Source organism: Pollachius pollachius, assembly GCF_949987615.1.
Source record: "Pollachius pollachius genome assembly, chromosome: 16".
Lineage (NCBI taxonomy): Eukaryota > Metazoa > Chordata > Actinopteri > Gadiformes > Gadidae > Pollachius > Pollachius pollachius.
Genome location: NC_136949.1, coordinates 1,266,694 through 1,294,262, shown reverse-complemented (window position 1 = coordinate 1,294,262; position 27,569 = coordinate 1,266,694). Strand labels below are relative to the sequence as shown.

The following is a 27,569-nucleotide window of genomic DNA, read 5'->3' as shown; positions in this document are numbered from 1 at the left end:
GGAGGAGGCCGCTCTGTGTAGGAGCAACACACAGCGCTGTGTGTGTGCGTGTGTTTGTGTGGGGGGGGTGTGTGTGTGTGTGTGTGTGTGTGTGTGTGTGTATGTGTCTGTATGCATGTGTTTGTGTGCCTGTGTGTGTGTGTGTGTGTGTTTGAGTCTATGCATGTGTTTGTTTATGTGTGTTTATGTGTGTGTCTGTATGCATGTGGCTTTTTGTGTCTGTGTGTTTATTTTTGTGTTTGTGTGTGTGTGTCTGTATGCATGTGTTTTGGTGTGTGTGTTTGTGTGTGTGTGTCTGTATGCATGCGTTTTGGTGTGTGTTTGTGTGTGTGTGCGTCTGTATGCATGTGTTTTGGTTTGTGTGTGTGTGTCTGTATGCATGTGTTTTGGTGTGTGTGTGTGTGTCTGTATGCATGTGTTTTGGTGTGTGTGTGTGTGTGTGTATGCATGTGTTTTGGTGTGTATGTGTTTGTGTGTGCGTGTGGGGGAGTGTTGTTGGACACTCTATGACCTGTCTACAGAGAAGACATCTGTTACATCTTCATCGCTCTTTCTTCTGGAATGACATCCAGACACACAGGGGAGGGGGGAGGGGGGAGGATGGATGTTTTAGCACCGCCATTAATTATAAGCACCCTGTCGTAAGTAATTACAGTCCTCTGTCAGTTAGGGAGGATGGGTGGGTGTGTGTATGTGTGTGTGTGTGTGCCTGCCTCACCTTGATGCAGGTTCTAACACCTTGCCCCTGGAGAGAAAGTGTGTCTCCACCACCACAGCTGGGAACAGGCAGGAGGGGAAGATACGGTCTGAGGGCAAGCACAAGCCAGAACCCTACCAGAACCCTACCAGAACCCTACCAGAACCAGAACCCTACCAGAACCCTACCAGAACTCTACCAGGACCCTACCAGAACCCTACCAGAACCAGAACCCTACCAGAACCCTACCAGAACCCATATCAGAACCAGAACCCTACCAGAACCCTACCAGGATCCTACCAGGACCCTACCAGAACCAGAACCCTACCAGAACCCTACCAGAACCCTACCAGAACCCTACCAGGACCCTACCAGAACCAGAACCCTACCAGAACCCTACCAGAACCCTACCGGAACCCTACCAGGACCCTACCAGGACCAGAACCCTACCAGAACCTTACCCTACCAGAACCCTACCAGGACCAGAACCCTACCAGGACCCTACCAGGACCAGAACCCAACCAGGACCCTACCAGAACCAGAACCCTACCAGAACCCTACCAGGACCAGAACCCTACCAGGACCAGGACCCTACCAGAACCCTACCAGAACCAGAACCCTACCAGGACCCTACCAGGACCCTACCAGAATCAGGACCCTACCAGGACCCTACCAGGACCAGAACCCTACCAGGACCCTACCAGGACCCTACCAGAACCCTACCAGAACCCTACAAGGACCCTACCAGAACCCTACCAGAACCCTACCAGGACCCTACCAGAACCCTACCAGAACCAGAACTCTACCAGGACCCTACCAGGACCCTACCAGAACTAGGATGTAGTCATGATCACCCATCAGAACCCATCAGATCTCTGTGTACTTTTGTATTTAAGAAGAGCTAAAAGGGTCAACAAATTCTTCCTAAAAGAAGGAGGGGAAAAAAGACGTTCTGGTCTTCAGAAAGACTATTACTGACTAGTCCTCTGTACTACTGACTAATCCTCTGGCCGTTACTCAAGACAATCAGTACCTAGACAGAAACCAACCAGCGACCGACCCATAACCAACCTTATCACTCCTTCCTTTATTATAGTCCTTCCTTTACAACCGCCCTGTCTGTGAACGGGACACCCGAGCTACAGACAGTGGGGGTCCATATTAACAGACACTGGTCTTAGACTGAGAGCTACAGACAGTGGGGGTCCATATTAACTGACACTGGTCTTAGACTGAGAGCTACAGACAGTGGGGGTCCATATTAACTGACACTGGTCTTAGACTGAGAGCTACAGACAGTGGGGGTCCATATTAACTGACACTGGTCTTAGACTGAGAGCTACAGACAGTGGGGGCCCATATTAACTGACACTGGTCTTAGACTGAGAGCTACAGACAGTGGGGGTCCATGTTAACAGACACTGGTCTTAGACTGAGAGCTACAGACAGTGGGGGTCCATATTAACAGACACTGGTCTTAGACTGAGAGCTACAGACAGTTGGGGTCCATGTTAACAGACACTGGTCTTAGACTGAGAGCTACAGACAGTGGGGGTCCATATTAACAGACACTGGTCTTAGACTGAGAGCTACAGACAGTGGGGGTCCATGTTAACAGACACTGGTCTTAGACTGAGAGCTACAGACAGTTGGGGTCCATGTTAACAGACACTGGTCTTAGACTGAGAGCTACAGACAGTGGGGGTCCATGTTAACTGACACTGGTCTTAGACTGAGAGCTACAGACAGTGGGGGTCCATATTAACAGACACTGGTCTTAGACTGAGAGCTACAGACAGTGGGGATCCATTATAATTGACGGGGCTCTCTTCTTCTTCTTCCCCCAGAGAGAGGAGGCCAAGTGTCCCGCTCTGCCCAACGCCTGCACCTGTGCCTCGGACAGCTCCAGCACTGGGGAACAGGGGCCCATCGGCCCGGTGGTAAGAACAACCTGCCTCTGAAGAGACCCTCTATACAACCCCCCCGGACCCCCACAACGCTGCACCTTCGCCGGTCAGCACGTTGATCCAGGGTTTTTCGTTCGGCTTGGTCGTCGAAATGGATAAGTCTGCCGAAATGGACTTGACCCTTATTTTGTAGGTTACGCCCCGCCCTCTCTGGGACATCAGGTATAGAGTACGATGTCGATGACAGATATACAGACCCGTAAAACAAGGGGAGCAAGGGAGCAGATCCCAAAGCCTAAATCCACCTTATCTTTTTGGGTTTAAATCCCCCCCCGCGTGCCATAATTGTTCGTGTCTACCGCAGTCTGGGCCAACAACAACAACGGTAGGCCTCTGGCTTTAGTTTCTGAATCCATCCCATACCTTTTGTCTTATTTTGTTCTTTCTTTCTTTCTTTCTTTCTTTCTTTCTTTCTTTCTTTCTTTCTTTCTTTCTTTCTTTCTTTCTTTCTTTCTTTCTTTCTCTGTCTTTATTTGCATATATTCTTATTTTCTTTCTTTATTCATCTTAGTTTCTCTCATTCTTTCTTTCTTTCCTCCATATTGCCTCCTGTCCTCCCATCTCCCATCCAGTAGATAACAGAGCTAACAGTCCTCCTGGTTCTTCTCTTAGCTGACCGTTCTCTAAGCTAACAGTCCTGTTCTTCTCTAACTCTAGGCTAATAGTCCTGTTCTTCTCTAAGCTAACAGTCCTGGTTCTCTAAGCTAACATCCTGGTTCTCTAAGCTAACAGTCCTGGTTTTCTAAGCTAACAGTCCTGGTTCTCTAAGATAACAGTCCTGGTTCTCTAAGTTAACAGTCCTGGTTCTCTAAGCTAACAGTCCTGGTTTTCTACGCTAACAGTCCTGGTTCTCTAAGCTAACAGTCCTGGTTCTCTAAGCGAACAGTCCTGGTTCTCTAAGCTAACAGTCCTGGTTCTTTTAGCTAACAGTCCTGGTTCTCTAAGCTAACAGTCCTGGTTCTCTAAGCTAACAGTCCTGGTTCTTTAAGCTAACAGTCCTGGTTCCTCTCTGAGATCCAAGTCTTTCCAGTTCTTCAGCGTCGTGCTGTGGCAGGAGTGGAGGTATGAGAGTGGTGGAGAGTCCTGCACCATGAACTCTTGTAACCAAGCAAAACATGTCGTCTCCGCCTCATAAAACCTGACCTATTTTCCTGGAGCGGTTCCTGGCCCAAACTTTGTTCTACATCTGCCGGTTCGGACGCTCGTAATATAAGAGCATTTTATGGAAAGAAAAAGGTTCTCAACGCAGTATTTCACTTGTATATTTGAGGTAATACCCTCCATAGAATTCATGGAACGATGGACTTAGGCCCACCAAAACGAAATGACCCTCTGTTGAATATTCATTAGCCATCCGTCAGTGTTTATGTCATCTATATGATGGTGGGTAAGTTACTTATAAGCCAAATACGCTAAATGGCAAATGAAAATAGGGGACCAAATAGCCGCTGCGAGCCAGCACACATTTGTTCCTATTCAGTGAACGTATCGCAGCGTACAGATTGACTCCAGCTGCAGTCCAACGTTGGCTTAACGGTAGGCTTCACCTGACGACCGCCTCTCTCCTCCCCAGGGTGCCCCGGGATCCAAGGGTCTCCGAGGGGAGCGCGGAGAGACCGGAATAGCTGTGAGTACCCCCCCCCCCCCCCCCCCCCCCGGATAAGCCCCGCCCTGTACAGTAGCCACGCCTACTGCCCTGGTGACGCCGGCGAAGTCGAAGGCTTGATGTTTACCTTATGTGTTCAGGCAGCGGTTGGTATTTTGTCTTCTGGTTTCGCCAGACTTCCATAGAACAGCCTGCAGACAGCCAGGGAGAAATAAGAGTAACTGTTTAAAATAAATAGAATAAAGAATTTAAGATAAATAATCCACATTCCAGATCCACCTTTTAAACTCGGTTGATCTCCTGCCCGACACCGGAGCTAACAGCAGCAGCTGTCATCCAGGATCTGTTGTTGATTCACACAGTAGCATGTGAGAAGCTGGGAACCGGTCCCAGATGAACTGACTGACTGAGGAGAAGATATCCTCCATTATCCCACTCAGGGGTCCTGGCTGTCACTGCAGAAGAGGTTCAGGACACGAACAGAGCACAGAGATCACGTTAAAAACCAGACAATGCTAGGAAATACAAAATACACAAACATAAATCGACATACAGAATATTGAAAGAGACATATAGAGACATATTGTATGTTGTATGTCCTTGCACTTAAATATGGTACTTAGCATGGTGTAGCATCTTATCCTATATATCTCTGTTGTATACGGGGAATGTGTTAACCTAGTGATTGTTAGCGCTCGGCACTTGGTTCTATGAACATCCTTTCTGTGCCGACAGAGAGATATTGTTGTTTCTCTTTTTCTTACAAATGTACACTTTGGATGAAAGCGTCTGATAAATGCCCTCAATGTAAATGCTAACATTCTATTTCTGTATCATATCCTGTTGTTGCCGGTCTCTCCGCTGGTCCAGTGTCTCTGACCGGTGTCCCCCTCTCCCTCTCAGGGGCCTTTGGGCCACCCTGGGGTGATGGGGCTCCCCGGACCCCTGGGTCTACCCGGGCCCCAGGGCCCCAGCGGCATGTCCATCCCAGGAGAAGCTGTAAGTAACCCCCCCCCCCACTAATTCTGAGGGCCACATGAGTTCTCTGACCCCTGAGCTCTGTGACCCCTGAGGGCCACGCCTCTCTGACCCCTAAGGTTCCAGGTGAGGGCTCTCTGACCCCTGACCTCTGACCCCTAGGGGCCAAGTGGCCGTAGCAGTGCTCCTTGTTAGGGGAGGGGGTTAATCCCTTTAAAGAGAGGAGGTTAATCCCCTCAAAGAGAGGGGATTAATCCCCTTAAAGAGAGGAGGTTAATCCCTTTAAAGAGAGGGGGTTAATCCCATTAAAGAGAGGAGGTTAATCCCCTCAAAGAGAGGGGTTAATCCCCTTAAAGAGAGGAGGTTAATCCCCTCAAAGAGAGGGGGTTAATCCCCTTAAAGAGAGGAGGTTAATCCCCTCAAAGAGAGGGGTTAATCCCCTTAAAGAGAGGAGGTTAATCCCCTCAAAGAGAGGGGGTTTAATCCCCTTAAAGAGAGGAGGTTAATCCCCTCAAAGAGAGGGGGTTTAATCCCCTTAAAGAGGGGAGGGGTTCGCGACCCTGTGAGTTATGGACCGACCTCATCTGGCCTCGTTCTGGACGCCCTGGCGGTATTTGTATCTGAACGTCTGAGAGACATTAAAGCCTCCATCACTCGGTGTTCATAAATCCAGACGAGATGATCCAGAGGTTCTATTCCCGGCCTCCCCCACCGACCGTGTCCCAGACCTAATCCCGCTGTCCCGGCGTCGGGAACATGGATCTTAGAGACTTGGCATTTTAATGACTGCAAAGCGTGACGTGTTGTGGCGGTTCACCTCTTCCTCCACCCTCCCCTCGCTGATTCATCTTCTGTGTCTCTCCCCCCTCTTACTCCCCCTCTCCTTCCCTCTCTCTCTCTCCCTCCCTCTCTCTCTCTCCCTCCCCCCCTCTCTCTCTCTCTCTTTCTCTCCCTCTCTCTCCCTCTCTGTCTCTCTCACTCTCTCACCCCCTCCGCCCCCTCTCTCTCTCTCTACCCCCCCTCTCTCTTTTCCTCTCTCTTCCTCTCTCTCTCTCTCTACCCCCCCTCTCTTTTCCTCTCTCTCTCTCTCGCTCTCTCTCTCTCTCTCTCTCTCTCTCTCTCTACCCCCCCTCTCTTTTCCTCTCTCTCTCTCTCGCACTCTCTCTCTCTCTCTCTCTCTCTCTCTCTCTCTCTCTCCCCCTCTCCCCCTCTCTCTCCTCTGCAGGGCCGACCTGGACCTAAGGGAGATCCTGGTGACTCAGGCCTTCCCGGGATGAAGGTATGTGTTCTGCTGGCCGGGGTCCCGTTGGGAGGGGGGGGGGACTCAAAACAGGAAACCAAAAGGTTCTGCTGTCAGACTACCACTCTGGCCTCTCGCCTGGCCACAGAGCCATGCTCACTATATCACAAAAGGGAGGAGAGGGAGAGAGAGAGAGGTCGGAGAGAGAGGGAGAGAGAGAGAGGGAGAGGGAGAGAGAGACGGAGGGCAGGAGGGAGAGAGAGAGAGAGAGAGAGAGAGAGTGTCAAGGGGGAGTGCAGAGTCCATGCTTTTGAAAGATTACTTCTAGATTAAAGCCCTTCTTAAGAGTGAGGAACGACTGATGCCAGGGACCAATCAGAAGTCTGTAAAGAGGGAGAGTGCTGAGCATCTGTTCTCCTCTCCCACTCCTTGTGGAGGTGAGAGGGTTAGATCTCCACCCGTCACTCAGAGACGGGCGGGGGTGATGACCAATGAAAACACCGGGAAGAGGATCGCTTTCAATGAGCGATGAGGTGCTGCTGAAGTATGGACAGGATTCCTGCGAGTCAAAGCCATTAGTCGGTAGCGGTTGGAACTCCTCCACCGGAGCTCCCTGGAGATTGATTGGGGGCTTAGTGGACGTCACGCATCAAGTGCACCACACATTAGGCTCAACTCCGCCTGACAGCGCTTTTACTCTGGAATCCAGATAAAGTGCTGGCAGTTGGGGCTTTTATTGTGCTGCTTTTTCTCTGAAATGTCTCTTAATAGGACCCTGCAAGTGTACGTATGTTCTTAGGTTGGACGGTTCCAGTAGGTTCAAACTCACTCGCTCACTCACTCACTCACTCACTCACTGACTCCTTCAGCCATCCATCGGTCAATAAACCATCTGTTTGTCCGTCCGTCCTCCATCTACCAATGCATGTTCCACGTCTAAACATGTCGTTTAGCTCAATGACGTCCATAGTAAGGGAACGTCTTCTAGGTCTTTGTGTCTCCAACCGGACCTTCATGAGACCATACTTCACATCCAGGCATCCTGTCGTTCAGTCAAAGCTCCTGCCTTGCCCAACGACACACTGGCTACAGGCAGGCTGTGGCTGGCTAGCTGTAGCTGTTGGCTGTTGCTGGGCTGTAGCTGGGCTGTAGCTGTTAGCTGTGGCTGTTAGCTGTGGCTGGCTAGCTGTAGCTGTTGGCTGTTGCTGGGCTGTAGCTGGGCTGTAGCTGTTAGCTGTGGCTGTTAGCTGTGACTGGGGTGTAGCTGTTAGCTGTGACTGGGCTGTAGCTGTTAGCTGTGACTGGGCTGTAGCTGTTAGCTGTGACTGGGCTGTAGCTGGGTGTAGCTGGGATGTAACTGGGCTATAGCTAGGCTGTGGCTGTTATCTGTGACTGGGCTGTAGCTGTTAGCAGTAGCTGTTAACTGTAGCTGTTAGCTGTGGCTGGGCTGTAGCTGTTAGCAGTAGCTGTTAACAGTAGCTGTTATCTGTGGCTTGGCTGTAGCTGTTAGCAGTAGCTGTTAGCTGTGGCTGGGCTGTAGCTGTTAGCAGTAGCTGTTAGCTGTGGCTGGGCTGTAGCTGTTAGCAGTAGCTGTTAGCTGTGGCTGGGCTGTAGCTGTTAGCAGTAGCTGTTAGCTGTGACTGGGCTGTAGCTGTTAGCTGTGGCTGGGCTGTAGCTGTTAGCAGTAGCTGTTAACTGTAGCTGTTAGCTGTGGCTGGGCTGTAGCTGTTAGCAGTAGCTGTGGCTGGGCTGTAGCTGTTAGCAGTAGCTGTTAGCTGTGACTGGGCTGTAGCTGTTAGCTGTGGCTGGGCTGTAGCTGTTAGCAGTAGCTGTTAGCTGTCACATGCGGCAGGGCCGCAGGTGACGGTGTTAGAGCAGCTGACCTTATGAGGGCTGATCAGTTGGATCTTGGATCCATCATGTAGCCTGTTAGTGGGCGGCCAGGCATCAAAGGCGATCCGGGGATTGACAGATAAAAAGAAAACTACACAGAGAAGAGATTCTGAGTGAACAATCTCAGAACTAACGAGAGGAGATTTACGAGGCGGGCGGCGTGAATGGCACTCACTGGACTGAACCTGTGTGTGTGTGTGTGTGTGTGTGTGTGTGTGTGTGTGTGCCTGTGTGTGTGTGTGTGCTCCACAGGGTCTCCCCGGTACCTCCGGGCCCCCGGGCCCCATCGGACCGGCTGGGATCAGGGTGAGTCCTCCTCATGGTTCCTCTGCTCTCATTGGCCGCCCGTGTGGTCGCTAGGCGCCGCCACAGGGGTCTGAAGGGAAACAGAAGCAGTGATTTAACCCCCCCCCCCCCCCCCCCCCTTGCCGTTCCAGGGACCCCCGGGTAAAGACGGCATGAACGGACCCAGGGGCCCCGCTGGGCCCATGGTACGTTGACCTCTGTTCAGCGGTCCAGACCAACCCCTGAGAGTGTATAGTCTGCAACACTCCTCCTCCTCCTCCTCCTCCTCCTCCTCCTCCTCCTGCTCCACGTCCTCCAGCCAACCACGTCTACAGTTTAAAACCATTACACCTACAGTTCAAAAACATTAGTATTAATGTCAAACCATTGTGATGGTGAACGGTGCAGCTGCACTGGAGTCCGATAGAACTCCCTGAGTGTCCTTTAGCGATGATGTCAAGCATGTCTGTCTGTGTTTCTGTGTGTCTGTCTCTTTGTGTGTGTGTGTGTGTGTGTGTGTGTGCGCGTGCGTGCGTGTGTCTATGAGTGAGATTGGCTTCAACCTTTGCCAAAACCTGACCCTATTGGACACGGCCCTGACCAATCATAACCACTTCTCATATCATTTCCATTTCCCCAATGAAAGTTCTAATGATTCCCCCCCCCCCCCCCCCCCCCCCCCCCCCCTCCTCCCTCCTCCCTCCTCCTCCCCCCCCAACAGGGAGCTCCCGGGTCTCCCGGCGGTCCTGGACACGCGGGCCAACCAGGAAAACCCGGAGACAACGGCGTTCCGGTGAGTATCCACCATCCCCACCGCAACATCCAACCCCGACCTCCGACCCCTTGGGGACGCGACCCTAACGACCTTCTTCCTCTCTCTGTCCAGGGCGCGTCCGGCGGGAAGGGAGACAAGGGAGAGAGGGTGAGTCCCGCTGGGTGCGGACGTTAGGGGAACCCTGGGGGCTCCCGGGATCTGGGTCCTGGGAGGGGTGGGGTTGTGGAGGGTGGAGGTGGAGACGGCACTCTAGGTTAACGGGTTAACCTAGTGGTTGTTAGTGCTCGGCACTTGGTTCTATGAACATCCCTACTGTACCGACAGAGATATATTGTTGTTTCTCTTTATTCTGACAGATGTACTCAGTGCAAAGCGCTTTGGATTAAAGCTTCTGCTAAATAAAGCTTCTGCTAAATGCGGCATGAGCCTTCTCCACATGTTCTCCAGCCAGGAGCTTCCTCAGACCTCTGCAGGGTCTGACCGGTCCGGTCTGGTACGGGGGGCGGGGTGAAGGCACCTGACCTCTGACCTCTGACGTCTGCTGTCCCGACTCACTGTGTGTCCGTGTGTCCGTGTGTCCGTGTGTCCGTGTGTCCGTGTGTCCGTGTGTCTGTGTGTCTGTGTGTCCTTGTGTCTGTCCCCAGGGCGACTTCGCTCCCCAGAACATGATGCGCTCCATCGCCAGGCAGGTCTGTGAGCAGCTGGTCAACGGTGAGTCCGCTCAGTACACCTCCTGGGGCGGGGAGCACCTCCGGGTCCCCCAGACGACACCTGAGGTGACACCTGAGGTGTCACCTCAGGTGTCACCTCAGGTGTCTCCTCAGGTGTCTCCTCAGGTGTCTCCTCAGGTGTCTCCTCTGGGGCCTCCTCAGGTGTCTCCTCAGGTGTCTCCTCAGGTGTCTCCTCAGGGGTCTCCTCAGGTGTCTCCTCAGGTGTCTCCTCTGGGGCCTCCTCAGGTGTCTCCTCAGGTGTCTCCTCAGGGGTCTCCTCAGGTGTCGTCTGGGGCCTCCTCAGGTGCCTCCTCAGGTGTCTTGAGAATGCTTTTGTTTCCTCTCCCGGGCTCCGCAGCACAAATGTCCCGCGTCAGCTCCATGATCAACCAGATCCCCAGCGGTTACCGTGGCAGCAGCACCCCGGGGCCGGCCGGACCCCCGGGGCCCCCCGGAGGTCAGGGCGCCCGCGGAGAGCCCGGCCAGACGGGGAGGAACGGTTTCCCCGGCGGCCCAGGATTACCCGGGCAACTGGGGGAGAGAGGTACGTGTGGGGACCCCACCCCCCTTCACCGATACGGGTCATGACCCACATCACGACATCACGGCAACGTGTTCGTCTCTGCCACCGACGTGACCTGCAGAGCGGTGTTGCTCTGTAACGTGTGACATCATCGCTCTGTAGCGTGTGACATCATCGCTCTGTAGCGTGTGACATCATCGCTCTGTAGCGTGGGGCATCATCGTTCTGTAGCCTGTGACATCATCGTTCTGTAGCGTGTGACATCATCATTCCGTAGCCTGTGACATCATCGTTCTGTAGCGTGTGACATCATCATTCCGTAGCCTGTGACATCATTGTTCTGTAGCCTGTGACATCATCGGTCTTCAGCGTGTGAAATCGTTCTGTAGCGTGTGACATCATAGTTCTGTAGCGTGTGACATCATCGCTCTGTAGCGTGTGACATCATCGCTCTGTAGCCTGTGACATCATCGTTCAGTAGCGTGTGACATCATCGTTCAGTAGCGTGTGACATCATCGTTCTGTAGTGTGTGACGTCATCGTTCTGTAACGTGTGACATCATCGTTCTGTAACGTGTGACATTGTTCTGTAGCCTATGAGATCATCGTTCAGTAGCGTGTGAAATCGTTCTGTAGCGTGTGACATCATAGTTCTGTAGCGTGTGACATCATCGTTCTGGAACGTTTGACGTCATCATTCTGTAGTGTGTGACATCATTGTTCTCCAGTGGGTGACATCATTATTGTATAACATGTGATATCGTCCTTCTGTAGAGTGTGACGTCATCATTCTGTAGCCTGTTACATCATCGTTCAGTAGCGTGAGACACCATCGTTCTGGAGCCTGTGAATCATTGTTCTGTAGGGTGTGACATCATCGTTCTCCAGTGTGTTACATCATCGTTCTGTAGCTTGTGACATCATCGTTCTGTAGTGGGACATAATTGCTCTGTAGCGTGTGACATCATCGTTCTGTAGCCTGTGACATCATCGCTCTGTAGTGTGACATCATCTTTTGGGGTGACATCATTCTTCTGGGATGCGTTGCCTCATGAGGTCATGTCCTTGTGTTCCACCGGAGCTAACTCCTCTGTTTGTGTGTGTGTGTGTGTGTGTGTGTGTGCGTGTGTGTGTGTGCGTGTGTGTGTGACCTGCAGGTGCAGCGGGCGAGAAGGGCGAGCGAGGCCCGGCAGGTGTGAGCCAGAGAGGACAGAGAGGTCCCCAAGGTACTCTACATCCCGCCCCTCCAGCGCTGCAGCCTGCGGCTAGCGGCTAGCCTCCAGCTGCTAGCCTCCAGCTGCTAGCCTCCAGCTGCTAGCCTCCAGCTGCTTAGCGTAGCGACGTGCACGCCCTCAGGAAGCGGCTGTGTGTGTGGGACGGAAGGGGGGGCCGGGCGGGGAGTTAGAGGGGGGGGGGCGGGGAACGAGGTCATAGTGGTCCAGTCGTGGAGAGTCAGCAAGTTTGGGCCGACGCTCATCACCAGTGTGTGTGTGTGTATATCTCTGTGTCTGTGTGTGTGTGTCTATAGCTGTGTGTGTGTCTGTGTGTGTGTGTGTGTGTGTGTGTGTGTGTGTGTGTGATAGTAGATCCAGAGTTGCAAGTAGATGATTCATTCCAACCCCCTCCCTTCCTCTCCTCCCCCTCTGCCTCTACTCACAACATCTGGTGAAGGTGTGTGTGTGTGTGTGTGTGTGTGTGTGTGTGTGTGTGTGTGTGTGTGTGTGTGTGTGTGTGTGTGTGTGTGTGTGTGTGTCTGGCTCAGAGGACGTCTAGACGAACCAGAGAGAGGGATCAGTAAATCCCTTCTCTCTCTATCTCCTCTCTCTCTCCCACATACACACACACACACACACACACACACATTGTTAGAAGTGAATCCGGCCCCATTAGTGCGGACGTGACTTCATGAAGTCAGACTGGGATGAGGACACTGGGATGGGGGTTCTGTCAGTGGGGCATGTGTCGGTATTCCTACTTTCCCTGGTAGTCCAGGGAAAGTTCAGAGAATTATTCAAGTGAAACCTAATTTTACCAAATGAGGTCCCCAGTGGTACCGCATGTTTACAATCATCATTTATTATTACCTCTAATACAATGTCATCTGATCTAATATCATCCCTTTTCTGATCTCATCTAATCTCTCAACAAATATACCCTAATATCTCTCCTTATCCCCGTCTGCTGTCATCCAAAGTCTTCTGATCTCTCATCTGAAGGGCTTTATGTCCTGTCATCTGTCCGCTGTGATCCCGTCTAACGTGGGCTGGTTCCCCAGGTCCGCCCGGTGAGAGCCGGACCGGGACCACGGGGCCTCCAGGCAGCGCTGGGCCCCGCGGTCCCCCGGGACGCCAGGGCCACGCCGGGGTGAGGGGCCCCCCAGGGCCGGCGGGGTACTGCGACTCGTCCCAGTGCGTGGGCATCCCCTACAACGGACAAGGATACAGAGGTAAGCAGCACCAGGGAATCCCCCCAGAACCCCCTCAGAACCCCCTCAGAACCCCCTTAGAACCCCTTAGAACCCCTCAGAACTCTCTTAGAACCCCCTTAGAACCCCCTTAGAACCCCCTCAGAACTCTCTTAGAACCCCCTTTGAACCCCCTTAGAACCCCCTTAGAACCCCCTCAGAACTCCCCTTAGAACCCCCTCAGAACCCTTTTAAAAAACCCCTTAGAACCCCTTCATAACCCCCCTTAGAACCCCCTCAGAACCCCACTTAGAACGCCCTCCAGAACCCCCTTAGAACCCCCTCAGAACCCTCCTTAGAACTCTCCCAGAACCCCCTTAGAACCCCCTTAGGACCCCATTCATGAAAGGTGAATATGAGTTTGGAAGCGAAAGTTCTCAACGAAAGGTTTATTAACTTATTATTTACCATGTTACTTTTAAATAAGGCAACCCTAACCCTTAATGTGATCAAGACGGTATGTAACTAACCCCTATGGTACTAACTAACCCCGGTTCATAGTCTGGTAGTAACTAACCCCTATGGTACTAACTAACCCCGGTTCATAGTCTGGTAGTAACTAACCCCTATGGTACTAACTAACCCCGGTTCATAGTATGGTAGTAACTAACCCCTATGGTACTAACTAACCCCGGCTCATAGTCTGGTAGTAACTAACCCCTATGGTACTAACTAACCACGGTTCATAGTATGGTCTAAATAGCCCCTATGGAACTAACTAACCCCTATGGTACTAACTAACCCCTACGTTACTAACTAACCCCCGTTGACAGTAATGTTTGACTTGTTGCTGGTAACACGCCAGTTGACCTCCCTTCCTGTTTGGCCTGTTTCAGGTTCATCATAGTAACTCACTCTGTCCCTGCAACGCTTTCCCTCCAAAACACCAACCTGCCCCCCCACTCAACCCCCCCACCCTCCCACAACCACACTCACCCGCTCGCACCCCTGTTCACGGATAACCAGCGACGGAGCAAAACCATTAACCCACTCAAAGAGGAGGACTACTAACATCTTAGGGAACGTCCCAAGCAGGCAGCCATTTTGCACCTTGACGCCATTTTGCACCTTGATGCCGGCGACCAATCAGAGCGAGACGGGAGCAGCATGAATCAAACCCGACCGGCAGTCTTACTAACACCGCGGTGGACATGTACAGGCCAGGAGCTCCGCGACACCACCCGGTCACATCGTCTCTGTCCGAGGCGACATCTGTAAATAAAAACACTAATTCCTGGGCCTTGTGTACGCGGGAAATCGAACCCGCGTCCAACGCTGTCCCCCTCCTAACATCCGTAGCGCCAGGCTTGCATCGTAACCATCTGCTGCTTGTGGAATGCCGACTTCCTGCCTCCGTCTCCACTTTGAGTCCATTCGACACAACGTAGAAAAATAACCTTTTTTAAACATTTTGTATGTTTTTTTTATTTGACTTACTAATGTACAAAGTATTGGAATTGTGTACTAATGTTTCTTTTTTACCGTGGTTGATTTTCCATTCAATTTCAACGCTTGTGTGTCTCTGTGATGAAACCCTTTAATATGGTTATTGAAAGGATCTTCTTATTGATTATTAATTTAAATTGACTTGATTTTTTTCTTTTTTGTCGATGATTAACTGACAAAAAGTGACACAATTGATTCTTGAATACGATCATAATACGAAAGAAAGCGAAAGGGCTGAAAAGCACTTTAGAGTGCAGGTGCTGATGTTTCCAGCTGCTTGTGTCCTGCGTCCGTCCGGCCAGCAGTCCATGAAACATGTCCCTCCGTGCCTGGATGTAAACCCGTTGTCTGTTGTCCAATCCACCTCCTCCTCCCCCTCACTCTGACGGACAGACCAACGGCCGGCACAGCCCAACAGCTACCGGGCGCCCGTCCACGAGGAAGAGGAGGAGCTCTCACACAACCTGCGACTGAAGAGGTCTCTATCGCGGACGCCGTCTAAGAGGCGAGCGTCCTAAGTCCGGCCCGCCGCCCGGAGTTCCTTGTTTTGTTGTGTTTCTCCATGTGTTCCAACCTGTGGTCGATGTATCTGTTACGTAATCGCTATCATAAGCTGCATTCCTTCATATGTTCACCCACCACAAACAACAGGGTTTGATACCTTGCCCGTATTTTCCGGGAACGCGATTTTGATGCCTTGAGGAATCTCAGGGGGTCGTTTTGGTTTGAGCTCCCGTGGTTTTGGAGGAGGGGCTTAAGAGGGAGGGGGGCGGGGTTGGGTCGGGGGGAGGGGGCGGAGCCAAACGCTTTTCTTGGACTGAAAGTCAATTGGACGAAAACATCTACAATAATTGGTTTTGTTTCTTTCAATAATTGGCCGTTTAATCAACTCATCCCGGGTTTATCAACGAGCAGTGCTGGGTCCTGCCGGCTTCATCACAAAGCGAACAGGAAGAAGAGGGGAAACGACTTCCTGCTCCACAGGAAGTGGTCGTCGGCGAGAGAGAGGTGTTATGAAATGTTATTCGTAAGTTGCCATGACGATAAGTCCAAAATATAAAAGCCGCACTTGTGGTTTCTTTCTACTTCTTTAACTTATATAGCCTTTTCTGTTCAGAGTGCCTTTACAGAGATTCACTTCCAGTAGGACAAGTTACACACCGCATAGATTTTGTATCTCAAATATTTATCATTTTCTTTTTTTTTTTTACGCCGTCAAAACACATTACGGAAAGGTGGAATTTGCATGTCTGTGGTGTATATTTAGTGTTACCGTCGACCTCTCCTTCTAACCAGAAGAGAGTTGTTGCCGTTTATTTCAAATATCAAAATGCAGAGGGAAGCTGCTTGCAAGACTATGGATATGGAATTGCTGCTTGTTTTTGAACTGCAGATTGTGAACCCCACAGCCTTATTTTCTTATTTATTTCTGAAACAGAAGAGGCATTTTTCAATAAAACTACTGAAAATCAACTGGCTTCTGTGTCATTATTCTCTTCATACAGAAACTATTAACTACACAATTGAACAAGTCGTCACTTGTGTTGACAGATTTCAGAATGTTCTGAATTTGATGGATTTAAAAACATCCACAACGTTCTTGGTTATTCACTAAGGGGGAGAAATGTCTTTAAACTGTTCTAGTCTCTAAAACAAGTGAAAGATGGCATGGAGCTGGCTTAACGTCACTCTTCTCCCCTAGCACGATAGCATTAGGGGAAATATGGCAGCCGAGCACAATAAGTAAAGAGGGATGTAGTGTTTTGTGCTAAGTTAACCTGCATTGAACTCCCGAATCATTGTCTGAAATAAACATAAACAAATTCTTCATCTTCATCCTCATCATCAGCATCCTCATCTTGCATTTACAGACAAAAAGTCAAACACACAGTCACACATACACACAGTCACGACACACACACAAACATAAACACGCACACACAAAGACACACAGTTACACACATGCATAAACACACACTAAAACAAAGACACATAGCCGCACACAGCCACACACATAGTCACGCACACACACACACATACGCACAAACAAACACAGACAAACAGCCACACACAGGGACACATAAACACACACACCCACAAAGCTCCTAGAGTCATCTGTTGTGGGACAGTAGAAGGGAAGTCTAAACATCTCAGGGCTCGTCCAATTGGATTTGGATTTGGAGTAGAGGTTCAATGGGACTCCATTTAGTTACTCCCCCCCCCCATTTGTGGGCTCCCGGGCAGTCCGAGATGAGGTCACTTCTGCTCAGCAGTGAGTCACAGTTCCTACTGAATGGAAGCAATAGGAAACCAATGCAGACAGACACGCTAACTCCACAAAAATGTTCCTTTTCACTGTTTACCACTCAGTAGTCATCACCATTGAGGTATTTAGCAGATGGCTTTATCCCAGCAACACACAGAGAGGCAGAGGCAGGTCATTAAGGAGCAGGTAGGAGTTAGACAGTACCGAGAGAGGTCGTTAAGGAGCAGGTAGGGGTTAGACAGTACAGAGACAGGTCAGTAAGGAGCAGGTAGGGGTTAGACAGTACAGAGACAGGTCAGTAAGGAGCAGGTAGGGGTTAGACAGTACAGAGACAGGTCATTAAGGAGCAGGTAGGGGTTAGACAGTACAGAGACAGGTCATTAAGGAGCAGGTAGGGGTTAGACAGTACAGAGACAGGTCATTAAGGAGCAGGTAGGGGTTAGACAGTACAGAGACAGGTCATTAAGGAGCAGGTAGGGGTTATACAGTACAGAGACAGGTCATTAAGGAGCAGGTAGGGGTTAGACAGTACAGAGACATGTCATTAAGGAGAAGGTAGGGGGTAGACAGTATAGATGCGGGTCATTAAGGAGCAGGTAGGGGTTAGACAGTACAGAGACAGATCATTAAGGAGAAGGTAGGGGGTAGACAGTATAGATGCGGGTCATTAAGGAGCAGGTAGGGGTTAGACAGTACAGAGACAGGTCATTAAGGAGAAGGTAGGGGTTAGACAGTACAGAGTGGTTACCGTTGGAAAGTGGACAGTGGGTATTGATTAGGGAAAAAATGTAAAGATGCTTCTTAATCTATATATTTAAGTTCAGTCAGATGCTCAGATGTCAACCCTCCTGAAGGCCCTACAGCCCAAGAGACCTTTAACAAACGCTCATAAGACTAACTAGGGCTCTGCCATGGACCGGGCAGCTGGCACCAGACCTGTCTTCACTAGTTTGGCCTGCCGACCGGGCCCGGGCACACAGAGGGGCAGACCCCTAATCAGGGACACCTCAGTGGAGCTAATGAGACCATCGTCCACTGGTCCTGTGAGCCCAATGCGTCCCAGCTGTATTTATCACGGCTCACCTGGGCTCTTGGGTCCGTTCTACTCCTGGTGAGTCAGTGTTTCCTTTGTGTTCTGTGAACGGTATCAGCCTAATCGACTGTGTGTGTGTGTGTGTGTGTGTGTGTGTGTGTCTGTGTGAGTGTGGGGCAGCAGGGATATTTACGACGTTGTCCGTTGGGTGCGATAGTGACATGTTTTAATCAAAACCCGTCTGGGCTGTAAAGCCGGCTTTATAGTCGCTAGCGGTCCAAGCAGAACGTTGTTAAACTGAGAGCTGGGAGAGCTGGGAAATACTGGCAGGACAGTCCAGTGGTGAGGGGGTCGACTCCCAGTGGAAGGGCACTGGGTTCGATCCCCAACGTCATCTATCTAACCCCTACCTGCTCCTTAATGACCTGTCTCTGTACTGTCTAACCCCTACCTGCTCCTTAATGACCTGTCTCTGTACTGTCTAACCCCTACCTGCTCCTTAATGACCTGTCTCTGTACTGTCTAACCCCTACCTGCTCCTTAATGACCTGTCTCTGTACTGTCTAACCCCTACCTGCTCCTTAATGACCTGTCTCTGTACTGTCTAACCCCTACCTGCTCCTTAATGACCTGTCTCTGTACTGTCTAACCCCTACCTGCTCCTTAATGACCTGTCTCTGTACTGTCTAACCCCTACCTGCTCCTTAACGACCTGTCTCTGTACTGTCTAACCCCTACCTGCTCCTTAATGACCTGTCTCTGTACTGTCTAACCCCTACCTGCTCCTTAATGACCTGTCTCTGTACTGTCTAACCCCTACCTGCTCCTTAATGACCTGTCTCTGTACTGTCTAACCCCTACCTGCTCCTTAATGACCCGTCTCTGTACTGTCTAACCCCTACCTGCTCCTTAATGACCTGTCTCTGCACTGTCTAACCCCTACCTGCTCCTAATGACAACTGAACTCACTCCAAGTCTCCTTGGATCAAAGCGCTGATCGGATCTCTAATATGAGAGGGTGGGGTTGAGCTGACCTTCTGTAGGTGGGGGTAGGGTGGGGGGTGGGGTTTGGTGATTGGTAACAGCTGTTCCGATCACTCAGTCTGTCAACAAAGAATTATCCTCGGCTTTGATGTTCCCGTAACTCGGGACAAAATTCACATCGAGACACACGTCAAACACAAAGCATAACCTTGTGAAATATGCTTTCATATTCCACCAAGACGATTTAAGATACCTTCATTGATTAAGCCGGGGATTGAAGACAATAGTTTGAAGTAGAGCAAAGAAAAGGTTCGAATATTCCCCCGCACACTTGAGTCTAGCATCGGGCTCTGACTCACCGAACGAGGAAAGCAACAAAAACCAACATCCAATATCAATCTTTAAAGGACCAATGACATCCCACTAGGTGTGATTGTGATTAGCCATTACAAGCTGTTTTGATCCACCTAGATGTGTGACAGATAGATGAGCAACTTTTGCTACAGTCCACTGGGTAGGCTGGTAGACTGATCTATCCAGCACACATCTAGGTGGACACGCCCACCTGTGATGTCATAAGAGATTTTCAAAACGGCTTGCAACGGCTAATCACACTCACACCTAGTGGCATGTCATGGGACCTTTAAAGTCTAGAAGGTTCCCGCAGTGACACGGCAGTCAAAATAGCCCGGCATGACCACACGGCTTCTCGTTTATTTTTACTCTAAGGTTTGCGTGCGTCCATTTGTAACATAACCCATGTTTCCGTTAGCCGCGCGGGTCTAGGGTCACAAACGGTTAGCGGACATTTAACACAGCGGCTTTTCTCCTCCTCGTCCTCCTCCTTCTCCTCCTTCTATGGGCGCTCCGGACCGCTGGCTTTAATGCCGCCGGTTGCCATGGATACCATGTCAACACCGGTACCGGTCGGCAGGTTTCCGTGGATACTACTACTGTATACGACCCCGATGACGGACGGGAGGAGAAAGTAACATGAAACCATGAGCAGACACTCAGGAGCGAAGTGTCACGTCAGCTGGACCGTTTCAGATGAAAGGTGCGTGATTTATTTGTTATTGTTAATGACGGATGGTTGTCAGGACCTAAGGGCCTGCATCAAAGCCCGACCTGGATCTCTTCTGAAGGCTCTGATAATCTTCTCCCCCCTGAGCGCTGAAGGCTCTGATTATCTTCTGAAGGCTCTGATCATCTTCTGAAGGCTTTGATCATCTTCTGAAGGCTCTGATCATCTTCTGAAGGCTCTGATCATCTTCTAAAGGCTCTGATCATCTTCTGAAGGCTCTGATCATCTTCTCCCCCCTGAGCTCTGAAGGCTCTGATTATCTTCTGAAGGCTCTGATCATCTTCTGAAGGCTCTGATCATCTTCTGATGGCTCTGATCATCTTCTGAAGGCTCTGATCATCTTCTGAAGGCTCTGATCATCTTCTGAAGGCTCTGATCATCTTCTGATGGCTCTGATCATCTTCTGAAGGCTCTGATCATCCTCTGAAGGCTCTGATCCTCTTCTGAAGGCTCTGATCATCTTCTGAAGGCTCTGATCATCTTCTAAAGGCTCTGATCATCTTCTCCCCCCTGAGCTCTGAAGGCTCTGATTATCTTCTGAAGACTCTGATCATCTTCTGAAGGCTCTGATCATCTTCTGAAGGCTCTGATCATCTTCTAAAGGCTCTCCTCTGGGCTGTGGACGACCTAAGGGGCGGGAGCTTCATGGAGCGGTCTGAAAATTGGTGGAGTTGAACTCCAGGCCGGTATAGTCTGAAGAATGCAGCGCTATCGCGGTGTTCCTCAACAAGTGACACTGCGGCATTGCTCGGTGTTGCTCAACGTGGGGTTTGTTCTGACGATTAAGATCTTCTCCCGTCAGGACACACCTGGTGATGTCCCTCTGAATCCAAACAGACGTCTCTCCCGTCTCCCTGTGTCTGTCCAATCGCGTCGGCCGCTCTGGCGTCTCGTGAAGCCGTCGTGAACCTCGGGACCCTTTTTGTCACGTTTCGAAGTGTCCTCGCAGTCGGATCATAAAAATAGTTTCCCGGTATGGAGGCGCGCCTCGCCCGTTGATTCCAGAACCGTTGTGGCACCGAGCTGCATCAGCTGTTTCTCTTTTATGGGATTGGTTCTCCTCACGAGGCCCGCGTTGCTCACGCCGGTGCTGATCTGCCTGTTTATGGCGCCTCTATGCGTGGATCCAGTCCGTTAAGACCCAGCTGTCTCTGACTCCATCTGAACGAAATGTGTGCGTTTGAGGTTTAATGGCGGACTCATCGTTTACAACCGACCGGAAGATGCCGGTCGAAACAAAAAACAAAAAAGCCAGCGGATCTGAAGGAGAGCTTTACCATCTGACAGTGACAAAGACGTCTGTGTCTGTTCAAAACAAACACATGTGTTCTGTGGACCGCGAACACACACACACACACACACACACACACACACACATCCCATAGCCCCGTAGCCGACAGATTCAGTTCAACATTTGGTTTGTAAACATCAAAGTGAGACGGAATGCCGCTGGTCAGGATGTTCGTAGGTGTGGTCCCCAAAGGACCCCTGAATAGATAATATTATAAATGAATATTTAATAATATTACATTAATTCAAGATTTCTGTGACTGATTGTGTGGATCTGTACCTGATCCACACTTCCATGACTAAATGAGAACCAGGCCTTCTGTGATGAGAGACAGATCAGAGGGATGGAGCAACAGAGAGAGGGGGGGGGAAGAGAGGGGGGGGGAGAGAGGGGACGGAGAGAGAGTGAGGGGGAGAGAGAGGGGGTACAGGAAAGAGAGAGAGAGAGAGGGAGAGCGAGAAAGAGAGAGAGAGGGGAGGGGGAGAGAGCGAGGGGGAGAGAGAGAGAAAGACAGAGAGAGTGGAGGGGGAGATAGATTGAGAGGGGAAGGGGGAGAGAGGGGGAGAGAGGGGGGGAGGAGAGCTTGAGAGACACATGGAAAGAGAAAGGAGACATGAATGTGGTGAGAGACAACGGGGTAGCGATGGAACGAGAGGAAGAGACAGATTGACGACAGACAGACATTGAGAGAGGCAGAATGAGGGAGTCATAATCAGGAGAGCTGTCACTCAGAGATGCAGAACAGCAGAACAGAACCTGCTTCAGCAGACGTCACGGTGATGATTTCAGATGTAAACACAAGACCTAATGATCACAAATGAACACGGCTCTCAAGTCCAGTCTGATGATAATTATCTTTTCCAAATTAGTTTTAATCGAGCCCTGTTTTTCTTTCTCAGTAATTTCTCAGGACTTGTTTTCCTCTCGCTCCCCTCAGTGTGACGGTACTCTGTTATCGTTGTGTTATCGTTTTGTTGTCGTTGTGTTGTCGTCGTGTTGTCGTTGTGTTATCGTTGTGTAATCGTTGTGGATTAGAGAGTGTGATATGGGGTATGTGCTCTGTGGACGGCCGCTGGTTGCTCTGGTTGGACAGACGTCGGGACATTCCTGCGCCCTGAGAGAGGCTGAGGGAGGCCGACGTCTGGACATCAACATGGGTTTAATGGGCCTCATAAAGAGCGATGAGAGGGATCCATTAGAGTTCTGCTCTCAGTCCAACGCAACGTTCCAGGTTCCACTGAGAACCAGGAGGGCAGTTTGAGACTCTCTCAGGTTCCGATGCGATGACGGACCTACAGAGGTCTGCTGAGCAGGACAGACACACAGACAGAATCATGTGGACAGACGGAGAACGCAGGATGAAGACAGATACAGAAAGAGCAGAAGGCAAAGACAAAGAGACCTTCTTAGGTTAAACTAATGAATCGAATCAATATGTGGTCAATTTCCGAGTTGAAAGGTTCCCGGTTCAATCACTCAGTGTCGGCGGTCTCATCTGACTGCGTCCTAGGGCGAAATGACCTCTGGCCCTTGTGTGTTCCTTATTGTTATGGTTATGGTAGTCCCTGCTGATGCTGTTGATAAGTGTCTGCTAGTTGACAAGTGACTGACCCTAAACGTGGCGCACACCTTGGGGCTACAGGGGGTCTGTCAACAGGGTCGTAATGAAGGGGAAGAGGAGCCATGATCCTCCTGGATGGCTGAGACTAATATCTGCATCACCACTCACTTAATTACTCACTCTCTCTCACACACATACTGTAGACACACACACACACACACACACACACACACACACACACACACACACCAGACCACGCTGCTATTGGCTGCCAGCGGTGGAGGAGTGGACAGGTGATGCCTGTAGTGCTGACGTTGCATCACTCAGCACTGAGCTCTTAAAGACTATACTACCCACGTCCTCCTGCTCTTAAAGACTACATAAACCACGTCCCCCTGCTCTTAAAGACTATACTACCCACGTCCTCCTGCTCTTATAGACTACATAAACCACGTCCCCCTGCTCTTAAAGACTATACTACCCACGTCCTCCTGCTCTTATAGACTACATAAACCACGTCCCCCTGCTCACACACACCACCTCTTACACACTAATGAGGACACAAACCACCTCCCACCCACTTATGAGGACACACACCACCTCCTACCCACTTATGAGGACACACACCACCTCTTACACACTTATGAGGACACACACCACCCCTTAAACACTGTGAGGAGACACACCCCCTCCTACCCAGCCTCTCTCACCCACTGAAGGACGACTTTGTTTTCCTAAACTGAACTCAATCCTAGTGTTTAATGAACCATGAAAAGCCCCTGACATTGCCAGGGTGTTGATGGGCCCAAGAGAAGCTCAAAGGCACAACATAATCCCTGGCAACCTCCTTACCTGTCGAGACAAACCACCAGACCAACTCTTTTCATTCCATGTCCCGCCCATGGAAAATGTGTTTGAGGGCAGTGATCACGTTAGATAACCATCATGTACAACGCCCGACGTTTAGCGCAGCAATGCCCCGGTGGCATCAGAGCATCCGGTTTCAACACGCTGCCTCGTTCTGCTTTATGAGGTGAGGTGGGGCCTTGTTGGCACCGGAGGGGCTTGTCCGGGCATCTGATTGGCCGCCTAGGTACCACAGCGGCGTGTCCAGGAATCTGATTGGCTGCTTAGGTACCACAGGGGATTGTCCAGGCAAGTGATTGGCCGCCTAGGTACCCCCCTAACAATGGTGGCAGTTATAGATGCAGTATTTGTCGAGTACATTTGATGTGTCTCCACTGTTAGAGTGTCTCCACTCTAACAGTGGAGACACTTGGCGGACGGCCCAGATACATACATGCAGTTCTTACCTGTAAGTCTGTAGATAAGTACGTAAAAAACGTCTTTCATTATTTTAATCTGGACCTCAAGTGGGCGGGGCTATGGACTTACCTCACTTCCTGCTGAGAGAGGATGTGAACCCGTGAGCTGATGGCACACTTCCTCCTCCCCTTGTGACATCAGCTGCAGAGCAAGCCCTTCCCACAACGCTCATTACTTACCTTATGAAGTTTGAATTTATGAATAAAATAAAACATTTATTGACCTCAAATGCCGTCAGAATTGGGTTGGGCAACCATGCCCCGCGTTTAAAGAGAATCAGGGTGTGTGTGTGTGTGTGTGTTTGTGTGTGTGTGTCAGTGTGTGTGTGTGTGTGTGTTTGCCTGCGTGTGTGTGTGTGTGTCTGTGTGTGTGTTCGTGCACACGTACATGCGCGGGTCTATTTGTTTCACTGTCCAGCAGGTTGTTAAACGAATGACTTCACTTATATAACACACTCTAACGTAAATATATATATACACCACACAATAAAGATGAGGTCATCGTGCCGCAGCCTCTGTCACCGACGGCAACGTTCCAGATCCGGTCTCATCGCTGGAGCCGGGCCCTGGACCCGGTCACCGGACCGCTCCGTTCAAACACAGAGCAGCTGACCCGCTCTGCGCCAGGACACCAGAGGAGCAGGGGAGGGCTCTCACCCAGGAACCTCTTCTGAGGAGAACCAAACGGACCGGCGTGAAATGGTAGCAATTACGGAGCGATTCTCTGGGGGGATCTGGGTGAGTGTGGAGCTTTGTACTCTGTGGTTTGTCTTAAGTTCCCTTTTGGTGCCTTTCCCACCGAATACATTTCCCAGACTCACGGACCTTGTTCTAATTGTTCGCTTCACTTCTGAACGCCACGTTCAGCCCCCGCCGCCAGCCAGCGTTAGAACCAATATGGCCGCCAGGTGAATTAGACCCTCAAAGTGGATTAAAGCTGTGGCTCAGCGAGATGCATTCCAGAACGTTCCCCAACTCTCTGCCTTCACTTATTTCCTTAGGGGTTCGCTTTTTTCTTTTGCTTTTCTACCACCAATTTAACTTTCAACAGCTTTCAGAGTTCCCTCTCACGTTCTGCGTGCTTCAGAGCGCTCTCTGTGATGGATGAGCTCCCAGGCCGTGAGTGAGCCTGGACTCCCTGGTGAGGAGCCGGGATCCAGACCCAGTGATCTGGCCGACGCTACCGACCGAACGTAACAGGTCCTGTCAAACACTATCGGTCTTCTGCATCGGGATACTTCTGTCGGATTAATTACACCTGCTGGGGCTCTCTCGCTTCTGTGGTTGAAAGCGGAGGAGAGAAGTAAAGGAAGCATTGTTTTAACCACATGATAGAAACCATCTCCTTCATGTTGTATCCTCGTGTCTCGGGACGGGGAGGCCTTCAGAAGCTAACGTCTCAGAGCTGGTCAGCGCTGCTGGTGGCGGCAGGGGTGGTGGATGTGGTGGGGACGGTGGCGTTGATGATGGTGGTAGGGTTGGAGCTTTTGGTGGTGATAGTGGTGGAGGAGATGTTTATGCATTGCTTTAGTTTTGGTTGGGGTGTTGATGGTTTTGGGGATAATGTAGGTGGTGGTGTTGATGGTTGGGGTGTTGATGGTTTTGGTGCTGGTGCTGGTGGATATGGTGGTGGTGTTGGCGGTGATAGCGGGCGTGTCGTAGTAGTACTGTGGTGGCGTAGGGAGGTGATGTGGGTGTGGTGTTTCGTGTTGTACTGTACTGTTCTTCTTGAACTCGGACCAGCGTCTCTAACATAAAAAACCTTCTCTCTGTCTCTCTGCTGGGCGGACTCTTGCCTTTCCATTTCCAAAAATGATGTCACAAGCTTCCCATTATCTGGGAGATACTTATGGACTAAAAATGTCATTGCATGCTCAATTGAGTTCCATGGAGTTGCAGTTTTTCAGCAGTGAGTGGTGAAGCTGGGTTGAGGGAGAGGAGGAAGAGGAGGAGGATGAAGATGACGGAAGAGCACGAGGGCGCCGAGAGACGCCCACATGAAACATCTGGAAGGGTTCATTATTCTCCTCTCTATCTTCATCTCCTGGTTATGTTCTGTGTGTGTGTTTGAGGCTGTGTGTGCCTGTGGTCGTGTGTGTGTGTGTGTGTGTGTGTGTGTGTGTGTGTTTGTCAGTGGTTTTGTGTGTCAGGTTGTGTGTGTGTGTGTGTGTGTGTGTCAGTGGTTGTGTGTGTGTATGTGTGTGTGTGTGTTTGTGTGTGTGTGTGTGTGTGTGTGTGTGTGTGCGTGTGTGTTTGTGGGTTTGTCTGGGGTTTCGGTGTGTGTGTGTGTGTGTGTCTTGGGTTGTGTGTGTGTGTGTGTGAGGTCTGTGTGTGTGTGATTCTATGTATGTTTATGTGTGTATGGGGTTGTGTGTGTGTGTGTGTGTGTGTGCGTGTATGCATGTGCAAGGGCCTGTGCGTGTGTGTGTATGTTTGTTTGTGTGAGAGGCAGATCTATTAATCCTGTACTTATTGTTCCAACATGTTTACTCGTCATAAATCACCTCGGCAGTTGTGGATGTTTACAGTAAATATAAACAACAGCTGTCATGTGACCAGCTGGGCGGAGAAGCAGTGTTCTACGCGCACACACACACACACACACACACACACACACACTCTCTCTCTCTCTCTCTCTCTCTCTCAAAGACCAGGATGAGGAGCGGGCTGTAACCCTGTGATGGTCTTCAGGGCAGAGGGCGGGAGCCTCTAGGACAGCCTGTGGTTTCATATGGCCCCCAGGCTGTTAATCATCCTGGGTCGGGCCCCTGGTGCTACTGCAGCCTGCCCGGCCCTGTGGCTAACGCTAAGAGACTAGCACAGCTGCTGGGGTTGCTAACGCTAAGAAGCTAACAACGCTGCTCGTTCTTTGAGCTTATCTGAGGTCAATTAGTAAGCCATGAATTATTTCATGATCCATGTTAACATATTGTAGTGTGCTATCAAATTACTCTCGAGACAGAAGGGAAGGAGAGACTGAATCTCTGTGACGAATGCACCTGCTTGGCTGATCCAGCATCAGTCTAGATATAAACTTAAAGGATAGTTTATGTCATCAAGCCGTCCGCCCAGAGCACCACTGGGGCCGTCAGCTCATGGGCTGAACACAGCGCATCACGCAGGGTGTCTGTTGGGGGATTCAACCCGGGACCCCGTGTGCCTTGTGGTTTCCCCGCCCGGTACGAGAGCTGCTTCTTAATCCCTAAATTGCCTTCATTGTGTCGAGGGTCTGAGCGATACCGCGTGCGGAACGCCCTTCAGAGGCACAGGGGGTCCCAGCCTGACGAGGGAGAGAGAGAGAGAGAGAGAGAGAGAGATAAAGAGAGAGAGAGAGAGAGAGGGAGAGAGAGAGAGAGAGAGAGAGAGAGAGAGAGAGAGAGAGAGAGAGAGAGAGAGAGAGAGAGAGAGAGAGAAGAGAGAGAGAGAGGGAGAGAGAGGAGA

The 27,569-nt window shown here is 50.7% G+C and overlaps 1 protein-coding gene across 1 annotated transcript in view; it reads left to right on the top strand.

The window, feature by feature from the left end:
- col12a1b (collagen, type XII, alpha 1b) overlaps positions 1-15,332 on the top strand; it is a 112,887-nt gene extending 97,555 nt beyond the window's left edge. Inside the window, 13 exon segments of the mRNA XM_079754169.1 lie at positions 2,545-2,637; positions 4,238-4,291; positions 5,174-5,269; positions 6,474-6,527; positions 8,634-8,687; positions 8,819-8,872; positions 9,388-9,459; positions 9,553-9,588; positions 10,086-10,152; positions 10,510-10,695; positions 11,832-11,900; positions 12,950-13,120; positions 14,978-15,332. Coding sequence (XP_079610295.1) covers positions 2,545-2,637; positions 4,238-4,291; positions 5,174-5,269; positions 6,474-6,527; positions 8,634-8,687; positions 8,819-8,872; positions 9,388-9,459; positions 9,553-9,588; positions 10,086-10,152; positions 10,510-10,695; positions 11,832-11,900; positions 12,950-13,120; positions 14,978-15,102 — 1,131 coding nt within the window. The 3' untranslated portion in view covers positions 15,103-15,332.
- Positions 15,333-27,569: the final 12,237 nt, after the last annotated feature.